Source organism: Lichenostomus cassidix, chromosome 10, assembly GCF_008360975.1.
Source record: "Lichenostomus cassidix isolate B80296 chromosome 10, HeHo_3.0, whole genome shotgun sequence".
Classification (NCBI taxonomy): Eukaryota; Metazoa; Chordata; class Aves; order Passeriformes; family Meliphagidae; genus Lichenostomus; species Lichenostomus cassidix.
In genome coordinates, this window is record NC_139491.1 from 14,769,426 (window position 1) to 14,785,199 (window position 15,774).

Here is a 15,774-nt window from a genome sequence, read left to right on the forward strand (position 1 = left end):
GACTTTTTGTTTCTTTTTGTTTCTTTTCATTTCGTGGTCTGAGTGATGTGGCTGCATCTCCTTGCTCCTGTTTTGTACATCCATCCTGTTTTCTGGTTACACAGTGCCCTTGCACATGCAGGTACATGAGCCTGAGCCTCACCCTGTGCTGGGGTTTGTGTGTGAGGAGCAGGAGAGTCCCAGCTCTGGGTTTCTGATCCTCAAGGTGTGTGAGTATCTCAGGTAGCTGAGGCTGTTTTGTGCTGGGATCTGTTAGATACCTATGAATGGAAAACCTGTGGAAGCTGTAGGAAAACTGAATCCCATTTAGCAAGCTTTGCAGCTTTCATTTGCCTTTTTGTCTGATGAAAATCAGTAGTATTCTGAATGCTTTCTAACATCTAGAATGTTTCTCAAGTTGATGAATGAAACAGGAATAGAAGACTATTTGCATAATGTAGTTTCTATTAATGGAGCTCTCACATTTTTCAGTGCCTTTTTTTTTTGTGTAGTGCTATTCTTTTTATTGCTATACTATTTTCTCTTCCCTTATTTTCTGTCAGCTTCCTTAATACTTCCATTGATTTTTTTTCCTATTAAAAGGAGAAAAAAAACCCAAAGCAGAGGAAAACACAACCCCAAAACAAACAAACAAACCCCTGTCTCCCCTGTCTTTGTGTTTAGCCATGATGTGTTATAAGATAGAGTGTAATTAGTATTACAAATTGTCCTGTAGATAATATTTCCCAGTTAAGATACCAGTGGCTGATATACCCCCTAACCAGAGACTCCTTGAAACATGACACAGATCATCATGTTCCTACAAATCAATAGCAATAACCTGAGAGAGTTTTCCTTGACAGCACTGAAGTACTGAGGCTGATTTTCTTCACATCAGCTGCCAGCTTGGTGTTGCAGATGAACTCAGTTTCAGTTTCTCCTATCCATTAATCAGCAAGGTTCACCGTGGTCCTTGGTGTGTTTGATATTGCTAGAAAGCCTAGTTTCTCTGTTTTGATACTTGAGGGTTTTGTGTCAGAACAAATATCTTTGTCATTGTTAACTTTTTCTCCGTGGGTACAAAAAGAAAGCTGCTGGCCAGAGCAGCATTTGAAGAGGCCCATCTCCCTCTGCATTCTTCAGCTTAAAACCAAAACTTTTGCTTCTCAAATTGTGATTCTGAACAGTTAATGTGGAAAGATAGGGAGAAAATGGTTCTAAAAACAGATATTGCGTGCAAAGTTACTGTCCCATTCTACTATAAGCTTAACCAGTAAAATCAACCATGTTTTTTAAAAAGACAAATGACACCTTATGTCCTGGAATATCATCCCATTCTGTCTCAGGTTTTGAGAGCTAATTTTTTTTAATTATCTAATTAAATGGAATCTAAATGCCAAAGTTACAAGTTAAAACTTTTTAGGCTATGTTAGTGTGTATAAAATGTAATAGCCCTAAATCATTTGGAAGTGAGTATTACTCTCTCTGTCCTGTTTTTGGTTTATCCTGCCTGAATGAATAAAGTATCTCCAGACAACTGCAGTAGGGATATAGCTGCTTTTATGAAAGTCAATACTTTATGCTTTTGTTGAGTCTGTGGTCAGCCAGGCTGCAGTAACACAAACACTGAGAGTGTGGGAATCTTCCTGGGATGGAAATTTCAAAGCTTCTTTGTGAGCTTTCTGCAGGCAATCAGAGACAAGTAGAACAAACCAAAGAGGCCCTGTCTTTGAAATATAATTGAGTTTGATGTACTGCTCACTCAGTTTGCTTTGCCTTTGACTCTGTGGAATTTTTAAAAATGAAGACATCTGACTGTGTAATGAATGGGATAATGGTCACATTCGAGCTCAATCCATTTAATATTAGATAAAGTTAATAGTAATTTCTTAGGAGGCACTTAAGGAGGTGTTTTAAAGAGAATAAAACACTTCTCAGTCTAATGCCCACATGTGAATGGCTGCACTATGTGAAATTCATTTAACTTATTTTTTGTCCTGAGGTGGATCCACCACTAAAGGTTAGACATAATGCTAGTTAGTCTATAATCCTTGTTAGACAAGCATGCTTCACATGGCAATGGGAATTACTTTTTCTGGATTTTTGTTTCCTCCACAGGAAGGGAGGACAACACAGATGTATCTGACAATACAGATGTATCTTGTCCAATGCAGTTTTTATTTGCCCAGTTGTGGTGCATTAAGGAACCAAAGTTTCTGCAGCTCTGAGTTCTTTTGGTGATGAATGATTCTGCATAACCCCAGGAAGAAATTTTTACAGTAAAGTGTTTTGACCTAGCAGTAATGTGAAAATGCATAACTGCTCTTTTAAGAGTATGTTTCTCCTCTTATTCTTGACACAAAGTTCCCATTTTATTTGCCAGAAGTCCTGACCTTAGAGTCAGGTGGAATAAGCCTTTGGACTCCTTGAGCTAAATTTTTCTGTGGGAAAAGGGTTTCTGTAGAGTGAGTGTGGTTTGTGGTTGAATGGCCATTAATAATCCTAGAAAGCAGACCACCAAGATCTGGCAATTGGGTCTGGTGTGAGATGAAGTCTCGTATGAAGATTGGTGTTTTATTCTCACTTTATTTCCAAAATCAATATAGAAAACATTTCAATTTGATAATCCAGCTTGGCTTGGTAACCAGTATTATACAGGATGTTTTTCTGTCTGTAATGTTTCAGAGTTCGTGTATTTTGACCTTGTTTGTTATAAATTACAACTTGCTGTGCAAATGAATTTAGGGTTATACGTCAGTAATCTCTTTGAATCTCCTATGGAGAGAAAACAGACATCATTTTAGTTGCTCTGTGATGTTTATAGCTCTTTCACATTCCCCTTGCACTCAAAATAGCTCTGGGCTTTGATTTTGGAGCTAAGGTTGTACTTTGATTCATTCAGTGTTTGGACTACTATTGCCCAAATAATCAATTGCATTTACATTACTGAAATAGCAAGTCATGTGCTCCCCAAACCTATTGCCTGCTGACAGGTTAAGAAGCCTCTACAGCTGAATTAGATTTCAATTACAGAGGTTTTGTTGTTGTCTTTTACTTCTTACCTACTGTTTGGCTTGAATCTTGGGGGCATGTCATGTATCAGATTTCACTAGAAAATAGCTATGCTTTTGCAAAGTAGTTCTGCACTCAAGCTGGAAGGCCATGTCAGCATGCTGCCCAAGAAGCTGGTGTGAGAAAAACTCCTGCCTGTTCCCTAGATCGTTCCAATGTGTACCTTCTCTTCTGTGAAGCTTTATGGCTTTCACTGCTTCGTGGGATGGCATTGAAAAGTCATTTTCTTGTGGGTGCATTGTAGAACTTCATGGTTGGTTTGTGGTGCTGGAGTGATACACTCTTTTCTACTTGCCCAGGTCTTTTGCTCTTTCCTTTCAAACCAATTAGAGATTTTTATCAGTTATTTTCAAGGGTTGTCATAAACAGATATCTTATGACTTATAAGCAGCATGTCTAAAATAATGTGTTTTAAGTCTTTAATAGTAACTAATGAGATTATTATAATTGAGAATAGAGGTAATGCTCTAAATTATTCTAAACCCGTTACATTCTTTGTTCAGTCTGCTTTGACTCTGTAGCAACATGATTTCATTTTTGCATTTTGCTGCTGACAGGCTGTAAGTATCTGGAGTTCAGGCCTGTGAGCACCCTGAGCAGGGACATGGCTGAACTGTAGTACAGCTGCTGCTGGCTGCTGATGGCACCTGGATTTCCATTCTGTGGCATTGAGGCTGGAGAGGACCAGGGGCAGGTATTTCCCTGATCTTGTCTCAGTAGAAAAATGGTTCAGATAGGTTTGGTATTGGGGGACAGGTGTTGAGAAGGGGCCATCAGCATCATCAAGTCCATCTCCTGGCCCTGTGCAGAACAGCCCTAAAATCATGTCATGTGCCTGAGAGCATTGTCCAAGTGCTTCTGGAGCTCTGTCAGGCTGTGACCAGTGCCCTGGGGAGCCTGTTCAGTGCCCAGCCACCCTCTGTGTGGGGGAAAAACTTAACTGATCTCTAACCTAAACCTCCCCTGACTCAGCCTCATGCTGCTTCCTCAAGTCCTGTCCGTGATGAAGAGATCAGTGCTTGCCTCCCTCCTCTTCCCCTCATGAGGATGTTGTAGACTGTGACAAGGTCTCCCCTGAGTCCCTTTTCCTCCCAGCTGAACAGACCAAGTGATTTCAGCCACTCCTGGCACAACTTCCCCTCCAAACCCCTCACCCTCTTCATGCCCTCCTTTGGACAACTCTAACAGCTCAGTATTGTGCTGCCAAGAACTGTCCCCAGCACTCGAGGTGATGTCACCCCAGTGCAGAGCAGAGTGGGACAATCCCCTCCCTTGCCCAGGCTGTGCCTGATGTCCCCAAGGGCACACTTGGCCCTCCTGGCTGCCAGGGCACTGCTGACTTATGTTCAGCTTGCCATGAAATTCATCTTTAGAACCATTCCGTTGTGGGTGCGTTTGGAATGCAGCTATCCATCCTTACATTAAACCTGTGTTTATCCAAATTAATTTGTCCCTTCCCTCTGCATTCGTGTTTTGGATGTGGTGACCAGCAGTCTGTCATGCTTATAGCTGCCTGGGAAGGGTTGTTTCAGAAAAGATGGTAAATGCAGTAGGGTGGATGTCTTTGACCAGGAGTGTGGTGACAGAAGTCAGTAGGCTAAGGACAGAGATAGTGTTTATCTGATCTAACCATTTAATATTTACTCTGTCCCTTTCTCCCCTTGCTGCCTGTGCATCCTTAACCTTTTCCTTTATCTGGTAGCATGGCCTTGAAGCAAATCACTAGTCATGCTCATTAGAGTATGAGATTTAATACTTTTTGATTAATCTCTATCCATGTGCTCTGTGGCACTGCAGTTTTAAATATAACCCCAAAAGATTTATGGAATTGGAGGACTAGAGCTCACTGTGTTCTAGTGATGGGCAAAGGCATTGCATTCTATGTGCATTTAGAAGTTCTTTTGAATTTGAGGCAAAGAAAATGCTCTTGTTATTGCTATTTAGATCACTTTATAATACACCTCAGCTTTCATCCCCTGAGAAATTCTGCCAGTAATTGAAAGAGCCATTGTCTCATTTCAGTTATCTAAACAATCTCAGTCTTCATTCTTATAATTATTGGAAGAATCAAGCAGCAAAAATCTGATTAGTAATTTCCTAATGCTACTGGGAAACAATATTTCTAGAATAATTTTCTGTACTGAGTCAATGATACAAGTCAAGATTGGTGTGAAAACAGATTAGGGAATGTCTAAAGAAATTTATCACGGGGGCTTTTTTGTCTTAGTAACATTATGGGTGTAATTTTTTTTAAATACAATAAAACATAAAATGAAAATTCTGAAAGTGAAATCCTGATAGCTGGGTGATACCTTTGCCTTAGTAACGGAAAAACACGGAATCCTTTGTTACTACAGTTAAGATAAAGTTTTCACATTTTCAGCCCTTGAAGGAGTGTAACTGTTATGGAAGAAATAAAGCATTATTTATTTTTTACACTCATAATAGCTTTCTAATGATTTCATGTGCATTATTTCTTTCATTACAAATAATTAAAAATGTATCAGTAGTTTTGTAAAGGAAATTCAATATACTTTCAGGTGTGGAGGTTTTGTTCCTATTAGAAATCATTTTTGTAATCTACTGTATGGAATGCACATAAAGACCAAGAAAATAAATATTCAGATGAGGAAAGAATTTACACTTGAGTTTACAACACCTGCATACAGATCTATCATATTGGACAAACTGCTTCTAATTTCACTGATTTCTTTGGTTCAGTGCATTTTAATTAAGCTTTTGACTGCTGCCTCAGTAAACCCTTCCTGCTTCGAAGAATCAATAAGCTATCCACACTTGATCTGAGCTACTGTAAAGATGCTGAATATCATGTATGGGCAGCACATTTCTCCAGTCAATTATTTTTGAAAGAATTGCTTGGTCTGGCTTTCATTTTGAACATTGTGAAACACAGCAGCTGGTTCTGCAGCAGTGTTGCTGGTGGTGTTACTCAAAGCTCTGTGCTCTTTTGGTTCATTCATAGGTCATTCTGGCAAAGGGAGTTGCTTGATTTCTGAGGGGAGCTTCATTTGAATTTGAGAGAGTTGTCCAAGAGTCACAAAAGCTTCTTATATTATCCCTTACAATATCTCAAAAGGCTTTATTCTGAGTTCAAACTCTTCCCCTATGAAACCGCGTGCATTGAGCTCACTCTTCAGTCATCTGTTTATTTCAGGTTTGTTCATAAATAATCTATTACATTTGAAAGCTTGGAGGATTGGTTCCAAACTGCTTAGTTACCTTTCTGTTTAAATACTCTTATGCTAATGGCTGTGTGCCTTATTAATGCTCATGGATTACATTATGGGGTGTAGAAGATAATGTAATAGTGTGTTCTGTGACTATGTTTAATAAAAAACAGATTAGAATTAAGACTGTATTGTGAGTCACTGACATATCAGCTCTGTGCTTAATATCTTATCTAAATCCCTGTCCATAGCTTTTAATACAGTTTGCATATTTTAGTGAAGTTGAGCATAACAGTTCTGAACCACTCAGAACAGTAACAAATACAGAACATACAGATTTTCTTTATAATTGAAAAATATATTAATCTGGTGGATATGTGCTCCATCAGTGCTTGTTTTTCTCTCTATGTCAATTTTTTTCCTTATAGAAACAAATTACAGATGTGTAATGAGCGGATTTCTGATGGGTATGGAGAATATTTGATAGGAATACAAAGACAAAACCAAAAAAAAGCTCACCCTAGAGCTTAAAATAAGATCAAAATTGTGTGCTGTTGATACATTCTGGTAGCTGTGTCAATGTATAGGTAATTTTACTGTCCTGTTCTTGTGGGGCACCAAGGGATTTTGTTTCTCTGCTCCTGTTTCCATGGCAATTAGAATTAGATTAGTTTTAGGTTCACAGTGGATAAATGAGAGCGACTAAGCTATGATGTAGTGTTTGCAAGTCAGGAACACAGTGAATCTTTTTATAAAATAGCCCAAAACTGTGCTCAAATCATTGTGGGTTTTTGGTTGCTGTTGACTTGCTTGTATTTATCTTTCAGCATCCAGATCTTTTGCTCGTGGTTGCAGTCTGGTGGCATTTGTGCTCTTAGTGATATAGTCTTAAAATGAGAGTCTCTGGATTCTGGTGATAGCTGTGTGGTGAGCAGTTAGTTTGCATATTTGCTAATAAATATTTATATTAACTATTTTAAAAACTCTTTAGCTCATGACTGGTTTTGAATGTGGTGTAATGGTATGATTTTTGTCAGCACCCACTATTTAGGATGACTCTTTTGGATGACCATTCCAAAACCAAGCCACTGTTCTGTATTTGTCCATACATTTTTCCCATGTGTGTGTATGCATATGGAAATATATATAAACCTTTTTCTTCTTCTGATACTTGTTAATACATTCATACCACCCTCACCCCAAGAGATTTTCATCCTTCCTGTTTTTCCAGGAATTGGAATGGATAGTAATATTACTGGTGGATTATTCCAGTCCCTTTTCAGCTAATTCCAATGCAGCACAGTTCTTTTTCCTATAGTGTGTGTTTAACTTTGCCAGCATTTTGCACTAATGGATTGCAGATGCTGCAAAGAGTGTTATTATAAGAAGATTTCATGCTCTGGTAGTAATGTGTCATGCTTTTATAGTCTCTGAGTATGTGATAGTTGTGACATTACTCACACAGTATTTAATACTTGCATTTTGTTAAATAATTACCTACCTTTTCCCAGGGCTGCGGTAGATTTCACAGAAACAGCATCCTTGAAGGTATTTCAGCTGTTGACTTAGACTCTGTGAGGTACACCTAGACCTAAAGACTGTTGGGGATATTATGTGCTGAAGTACAATTGAACTTCACCCTCTCAGGAACATTTGAGTTGACACAGGGGAGCCTTGGGAAGTGTAGTGGCTTCAGGCACTTGTGCAGAGGAGCAGTTGTTGTGCTGTGCTGACAGAAAGCTCTGGTGACACCAGAGCTGTGAGTGCTGCTATTTCCCTTTGGCAGCCTCCTTCCTGCCCTGCCCGCCCCACTCTGCTGCCCTGAGCCTTTGGTGCTGTGCTGCTTCTGCCTGGCCCACCTCCATGGGTGTTTGTCTGATGTGTTCTTACAAGCAGCCTGCTTGGTTTCAAGGTTTTCTAGACACATGAACAACGCATATTTCTGAAAACATAAACACAGATATCTGTAAACACACGAATTTAGTTCTTAGAAGAGGCCTGAGATGGAATATCTTCAATGAATGTGAAGAACTTACATGCTTATTTTCATGTGACTGAATCCATTGATTAGAGAATTTGTCTTGTATTTACAAGCTAAAACAGTGAGTAACCCGTAAAGTGATAGAAAAGGACCAAAAGACTTTATATATGTTGTATCAGGCTGAGCAAGGAAGCAGGAATAAGAATAGAAAATTAAACTTGGAGTTTTCTGTAACTCATGCTCTGTATTAGACTAGAAAAATGTTGCTAGATCCCAAGTCAAACTGAGAAAAAAAATTGTAAAATTAAGCAAATTAATACTTAGACATCAGTAATTTTACATTTCCATAATGTTTTTGTACCTTGATAGTGTTTCACTATACTTAATGTGGTTTTAATTAATATTTATATAAATATAGGGTTTATGTAGTTCAGAAAAGAAGTTTAAAAGAATCACACTGGAAAGTGTGTTACATACAAGAGCCCTTTTGGAATTGGAGTCTTGGAAAGCAGATGATTTAAGATACATTGAGAGTCTGCATCACCTGATCTGTCCCATACTCAGTCAGAGCCTCTAAATTTCTAGGTACTCACCAGACTGTGGAGGGAAAATGCTGGAAAAGACACCATGAAGGACTAAGCCTTTGTTTGCAGTCCCTGTACTGGAAAGTAATTTTACCTTCTGGTTTTGTCCTGCCTCAGTATGTGCCTGTTAAAGTAAATGCATCTTTGTCATGCATGAGCACCACTTGCATTAATGATAATGGAGTTTTCATATGCATGTTGAGTTACTGCATTTCTAATGCTGCAGAAGGCAGCACTGATGTACTCTGGTTTTTCCTCTGTGCATCAGCATTGTCATAACCAGCAGGTACATAGATCTACATATATCTGTGGGAATTCTCCTTAAGGAACCTGACAAACCTATGTTTTTGAGTGTTTTTGGTAGCTTTCATTTATTTTGATTATTATGTAATGGGGAGGTTCACTAAAATTCAGCAGATAGAAGTTGGGTCCATGGTAGTAGAGAAATGTACTATGCAGGGTCTGAAATCAAAACACCTTGCCAAGGTTGAGGGATTGTTAAAATCATCAACCTCCAATTTACTTCTTATTTAAGAAAGAAAAAAGCCTGTGCACAGCATACGTGTGATGTAGTGATTTTTGAAAAGCGTGAGAAGCCATATAGATTGCAATGCTGAGCTATTGAATATTCTGAGCGATTATTGTAAGATCCTTTGGGCCTGTAAATTGCATACTACTTTTCAAATAATTGCTACTTTTGAATATAAACAAAGTGGGGTTTCTACTCACTGTATTCAATGTTAGCATTGTATTTATAAAAAATATAAGCTAAAGAGAAAACAAAACATTAAGACTGGAGGTTTTTTGGATTTGGTTGGTTGGGTTTTGGGGTTTTTTGTGGGGCTTTTTGTTTGTTTGGGTTTGCGGAGGTTTGTTTGGTTTAGTTTTGTTCTTAAATTCCTGGTTACCTTCAATATCAAGAAAAGTCTTTAGTTTTCTATTTTGATAGTAATTTGGTGTATTCTAACTAAATGTCAGTATGTGATGTTCTCTGTGTGCTTTCTTCCTAATTATATAGTTGTGCACACTGTGATGAGTGAGAGGTGCTTGGCACTGGAAATAGTTGCATCTCAAAGCAAAATAAGTTTTCTGGGTAACCAGTGACTGACACAGGGGACTAGTGGGGGTTAGAAAACTACATGGCAGCATTGTTGGGGTGACCTCTAATGCTGACAATATTAAAGACACAGGTGGAACACTGAGTTCTTGTGTCTATTATCAGTGTAAATTTATCAATTGGCCTGACTGTGCCTGACCTTTTGCATGGTGAGCCATACAGTGAGTGCCAGGAAGTTCTCCTTTACCAAACCAAAACACATGTACCTCTTTCATCTTACAAGGCCTCTGGAAAGGTCAAACACAGCTGTAGCTCAGTGGAACAAAAAGGATCAGCTCCCTTTTTGCATCCTGTGCAATGTCACAAGCAAGTCAGACAAGAGGGGTAGAGGTTTAACTCGTGGAAGGGAGGTGACACAGTAGATGAAAATAAAGATTTGCTACTCATAGGTGGTGCACTGCAGTATCTTGACTCTGACCATATGACTTGGTGACTGACAAACACAGATTTGTTTACAAATATTTTATGTATCAATACCTGCTCTGGTTTGGAATGTGATTTCTTACTTTTCCTAAAGGGTTTTCTTTAATAACCTCACAATTTCAGCCAACCCATTTATTTAATTGAGAGCATGTTGCTGTCTAGCCTGCAGATAAACTAGCTAACCTTGTCATTTTACCTTCTGAGTGGAGTTTCACATTACAGGACTATCAGCCCAGAGCCAAGTTATCATACAGTAATAATAAGCTAACATAGCTGTGTGAGCACATTTAATTAACTGCAAAGATGGAATTCTCAGCTTTTCCTTCACTTGGCCAACATCCAGAAGTATGTAGATTCTATGCAGTAGGAAATGCTGCAGAATACCAACTATGCACATTTGCATGTAGGCATTATCTGGACAGTCTTTGATATCCATATCCTCGTCCTGGTACATTTTTACTCTGCGTTTATCTCTCAGCTGTTGCATTTGTGCTTCACTTAGAAACTAACACTGAGGTTTTACATAAAAACCTCATTTGAGGGGTCTTTTTTCAGTGGCATAGCTGCTAAAGAAAAATTTAAAAGTGCATTTTCCACGTGTTGTCTTTCTGAATAAGGTTTTCCACAGCTGCTGCAGCTGGGGATATTGTAGAAGTGTGAAATATGTTTGAAACATGCTCACAGTGAGAGTATCCACAGACTAGACTTGTGAAAGCTTAAACAGGGCACTCCACAATGCAGCTGCTCCAGATAACCAACAGCTCTTTCTCCCACATTCACACTGAACATCACTATACTGGATTGTTTCCAGCCTGGCTCCCAGTACAGTGTGCATTTCTTCTGTAGTGGTTAGATATAGATGCATTTTTGTTTATTATGCTCTACTGTTTTACACCTAAAAGATTGTTATGAAAGCAGGATGAAGTGGGTATGGTGACTAGCTGAGTATGTAAGGTGCTGTTACAAAAAGTCTTTGCACAAGGTGAGGTGAAAAACTGACACTGTGGACTCATGAAATAAATACACTGTGCATTCCTTTCTCTGCATTATTTGTGTTCTACTTTACTATTTTTGAAATTAAATGTTCTAATGCAAAGGTCCCTCCCCACTTTTTTTCTCCCATGCCAGGGTCAATATGCCTCTCCCAGCTGCTGCAGTTTCTCCATTCTTAATTATATGTAAAGCTTATGGTGTCTCAGCTCTAACTTGCATGTTATTTTAAAATACCTAAGATCAGCTTAGGTGTATAAAGGTCTGAATCCTGCTTGCTTTTGCTTTGTAGTATAGGGAGTAATGTATCTGTCTGCTAAACACAAGTTCTAATGAATATATGGGTCCTCTCTCAAACATAAGATCAAGTGGAGAGGTTGTTTGGGTGGGTGAAACAAACTAAAAACCCTTTTGCTAATTTATCTTGATACCCTGGATAGTTTTGTGGTTGTCATGTTATTACTCCTTTTTTAGTTAAATTTCAGCTGTGCTAAGAGACCACAAGAAAATTTACCCTAAATATTTATTCCCCTTTAGTGTTGATAACATTTGGGACTTGGAGAGAAGAAATGTTTTAAGGCTTACAGTGATCTGATCAGAATTAAGTGAATCTGACAGCTGGATTGAAATTTGTTTACAAACAGCTTAGTACTAGTTCTGTTTATTTTTTATTGAAAATAAAAGGAAAGCATTGGACTTTTAGCATTTGGTTTCCAGCATTCTGAAAATACCTATCATGACTGTGCATTAAGCTTCATCTTATTACTTCCTATGTTTTTAATGATGTTGGTATAAACCTCATGTCTCTTTGGTAACTCTGCTCTCTGTCACAGGTGCTGCTGTCAGGACTGATCGGGGTTGTTTCATGGAAGAGACCTCTGTCCCTTGTGGTGAGTAACTCCCAGGGCTTCTGTCTTTATAGAGAAGCCTCACAGTCTGTGGGGATGATTTGCAGTGCTGTTATGTACCCTGATATTTATAAACACTCAGTATAAAAAGTGAAGGGCCTTTGAAGTTGTATAAACTACTTGGGTGAAAATAGTGTTTTTCTTGTGTCCCACAAATAGACTATTGGTCTGCTTATACCTTTGAATTTAACCTAATTCGCCTAAAAATTCACCGCAGACCAATCTTTTTAGCAGGTATCTGGATGGAAAAAAGCCCATTCCAAATTAGAAAACCTGTTCATCTTCATCTCCAGAACAATTTTCAGCTACATTATTATTTCTGTTGTGAGATTCATGTAGTTACTTAATAATGAACAGTAATCCATTCTTTGTATGTGCATGCTAATGGAGTTTCAGTGAACCTATTAATGGAAAGCAATATTAGATGGAAATCAATCTTATTAAAAACATGTGATGACTGTGGCAACAAGGATGTGTTAGCAGGTAAGCATTGCCTCTGAAAAAGTGTGCATGTGTGACACAGTAGCATGAAACATTTGTAACACAGTACTGAAGATAGTCCCCAGAATAAAGAATATAATGGAGAGAATGAAATTAAAAGTCTGTACTAATAAGTATAAGCTTAATTAGAACTTTAGGTATATCTTTCAGTATTATGAACTATAACAGTAGGCATAGAGGTTACATGATTGGAATAAACAACATTCATGCATCAGAAATGTTATCCAGGCCTGTTGAGACTTGGCTTCTTTGATTCCTGAGCACTCACTTGCATGTTGTAAATTCAGCTGGGCTTTCTAATATCAATTCATTCAGTGAAATGTAAATAGGCAGTCGTGGTCAGTGTAATTCAAGGAAATAAAGATAAAAGGGAGGAAAAAATGAAAGGCAACATTCATGCTTGCAGAACAGCTCACCTTCCTAAAATCTGCTCCAGGAAATTATTGATTTCCAAGAGTATGCTTAGTGCTCATGAGTTAGATGCTGATCTTCTGCATTGGCATGTGGTGGTGATACAATAATCAGCTGGAAGAATGGGAACAGGGATGATGTTTTTCACTCCTGTGTGAGTTAAGCTGTGCAGTAGTTTTACAGTAGCTACATAATGTCCTGTTTTCCTTGCTGAATTGTACATCCCCTTGAGCAGTTGGACTCCACGTGTGCAGGGTGACTGTGCTGATGGACACTCAATAATGTATAACTTTACAACCTCACAGCACTAAGTACCACCAACACACTAATGAGTCATATTTCTCATGATCTCTTTATACAACACATATGCCAAATGCATATGGTCAATAATTACCTTTTAACTTATTTGATAGTATTATAAGCAAGTAGATAATGGATTGCAATACGTGTCTTTTTTGTTGCAATGTGTTACTGAATCTGGCATTGCCGAGAGTGATAGCAGAAAGATAGATAGATAGATAGCTTTATCATTTGAGGCTATGAATAAAGTGATATAAAATTAAACCATGCACCATCTGTGACGTCCTGAAAACTGGTGAAACTGTGATAATACATCGAGGTGCCAGTTTTCTGCCTATCTCAGATTTGTGACTAGAACAAGGTTTATAATAACCAGTGTTTTGACTATTGCTGAGCAGTACTTGTGCTGCATCAAGGCTTTCTAGCTTTCCCACACAGCATCACTAGCTTTGGCTTTCTCCTTCCTCTTTCCTTTGCTTATTAAACTATCTTTATCTCCACCCACAGGTTTTTTTTTCGCTTGGGCTTTTCTAATTATCTTCCAAATAATTAGGAAGGAGCAGGGAGTGAGTGGCTGTGTGGTGCTTTCCTGCTGGCCAGGGTCAGCCCCTCATTCTGCTGGCTGTGCCTTGCTCAGTGCAGTAATCATAAAGCCTTTTTCCACATGTGCAATGTCTTTTCTTTGCAAATGTATTCTTTTCTGCAGGCAAAAAGAGGGAGTTGAAGAAGTATTAAACACAAATATTTCATCAACAATTAATTCCTGGCTGTATCATACTAGAGTTGTGTTATGTAGAATTAGTATGGAAAAGAGCATGTTGTTGTATAGTTAAACACCTTGGAATCAAAGTCAAAACCGAGAGTATTTCTGTATTTATAAGCTATTAGTATGAATGTTTTGTATTATGCATTCAGTCGAAGATTTGCAAATGTATATGTACTAAGGACATTTTACTGCAATATTAATGTGCAGAAATTTGGAGGTTCTCCTGCTAAAGTGTCTTTGCAAATCTTAATTATCTGGAAAATTCACCAGATTTTGTTAGTTTATATAAATTTTCTTGGTCACCTCCTAGCCATCAGTTGCTTATGTTGCCAAAGTGCTTTATATATGCAAAGAATCACTATTTGTTATCAAACCAGTATTTACATTTACCAGAGGAAACACTCAGGCAGAGGAGATATTTTAATTGCTTACACATTGATTTTGAACAGTATTTCCATATATTTCAGATGCTTCCTCTTAGGCTTTTGCTCTTTTCAATTATGAAATCTCAGAGTATTGGTAGTGTTTTGGGGAAATCTCTCAGAAGTCCCATTTTTGGAAACCAAGCGTTGGCTGTGTCACTACCACTGCTTAATGTTAAAATGCAGTGGCAAAGTAGGAATTTGTTTCCTCCTGGTTTATGGAAGTGTCTGAAAACTGGGAGAGAACTTGTGTAGCTCCTGAGGCTGAATTACCTTGTAAAAAAACTTTAAACTGTGCAGTCAGGTTGTTTTTCTGTTACAATCTAATCTATGGTAATTGCAAATCTGTTTGTGCTAAGGAGATTAATTCAGCCTCTGAATTGAGTTGAAAGCTTCTCTGTTGCCATCTGGCATTTGGGTGACCCCAGAAAAATATTTTTGTATTTCTAACTGAAATTTTTTACAATAAACTGATAGATTTATTATTTTTTCAATGAACAGAAATGTGGGGTTTCTTATTGCCTGTGAATGTCAGTGAGCGCAAGATAATACTACTTATTAATAAATGATCTTGATTACTCAGAATAGCTATTTAAAAGCATTTACTATGAAATGTGCATTCCAGATCCAGTTCTGTGCACCAGTGAGCATGCAAATCAGTGCATATATAACTCAGTTTCAATGTGTTGTCCCTTCAAATGAACCATTATTTCAAGCTTTTTTTTTTTATAAGCACATAGGATTTTCTTCATTTAAGAAGAATAAAAGAGAAACCACCCTAAATAGCTGCAGTTCAACCTGCACATCAGGCAAAAGGATGAACTGCTGTGCAAGGTCTCAGGCTGCACCTGTGGCAAGAAAGAGTTAAACACAAATCTGACTTTGTTAGAAAATATTAATCTTGGCTCAGCTTGGTAGTTGTTGCAAAATGAGATTTTCTTTCTATAATTCCAGTGAAAAACTCAAACTATTTGAAATTCAGACTTACAGAATTTTCTTTTTTTCTGTAAAAATCATTAGAAAAAGATTTGTGTTGAAAAAGGAAATTACTAGTAATTTACATAAATACATCCACATATACTCTTGCCCCATAAGATGCATGAATATGTAAAACTGGTCCAAATATTTTCCT

General features: G+C 38.0%; 1 protein-coding gene across 5 annotated transcripts in view; it reads left to right on the forward strand.

Annotated features, from left to right (window-relative positions):
* Window positions 1-15,774, forward strand: part of ENTREP2 (endosomal transmembrane epsin interactor 2) — a 91,454-nt gene that overhangs the window by 25,223 nt on the left and 50,457 nt on the right. For all 5 annotated transcript variants that reach the window (XM_085070799.1, XM_085070800.1, XM_085070801.1 and 2 more), the window contains exon 2: window positions 12,168-12,224. In XM_085070799.1, coding sequence (XP_084926925.1) covers window positions 12,168-12,224 — 57 coding nt within the window. The remainder of the gene's footprint in view (window positions 1-12,167; window positions 12,225-15,774) is intronic.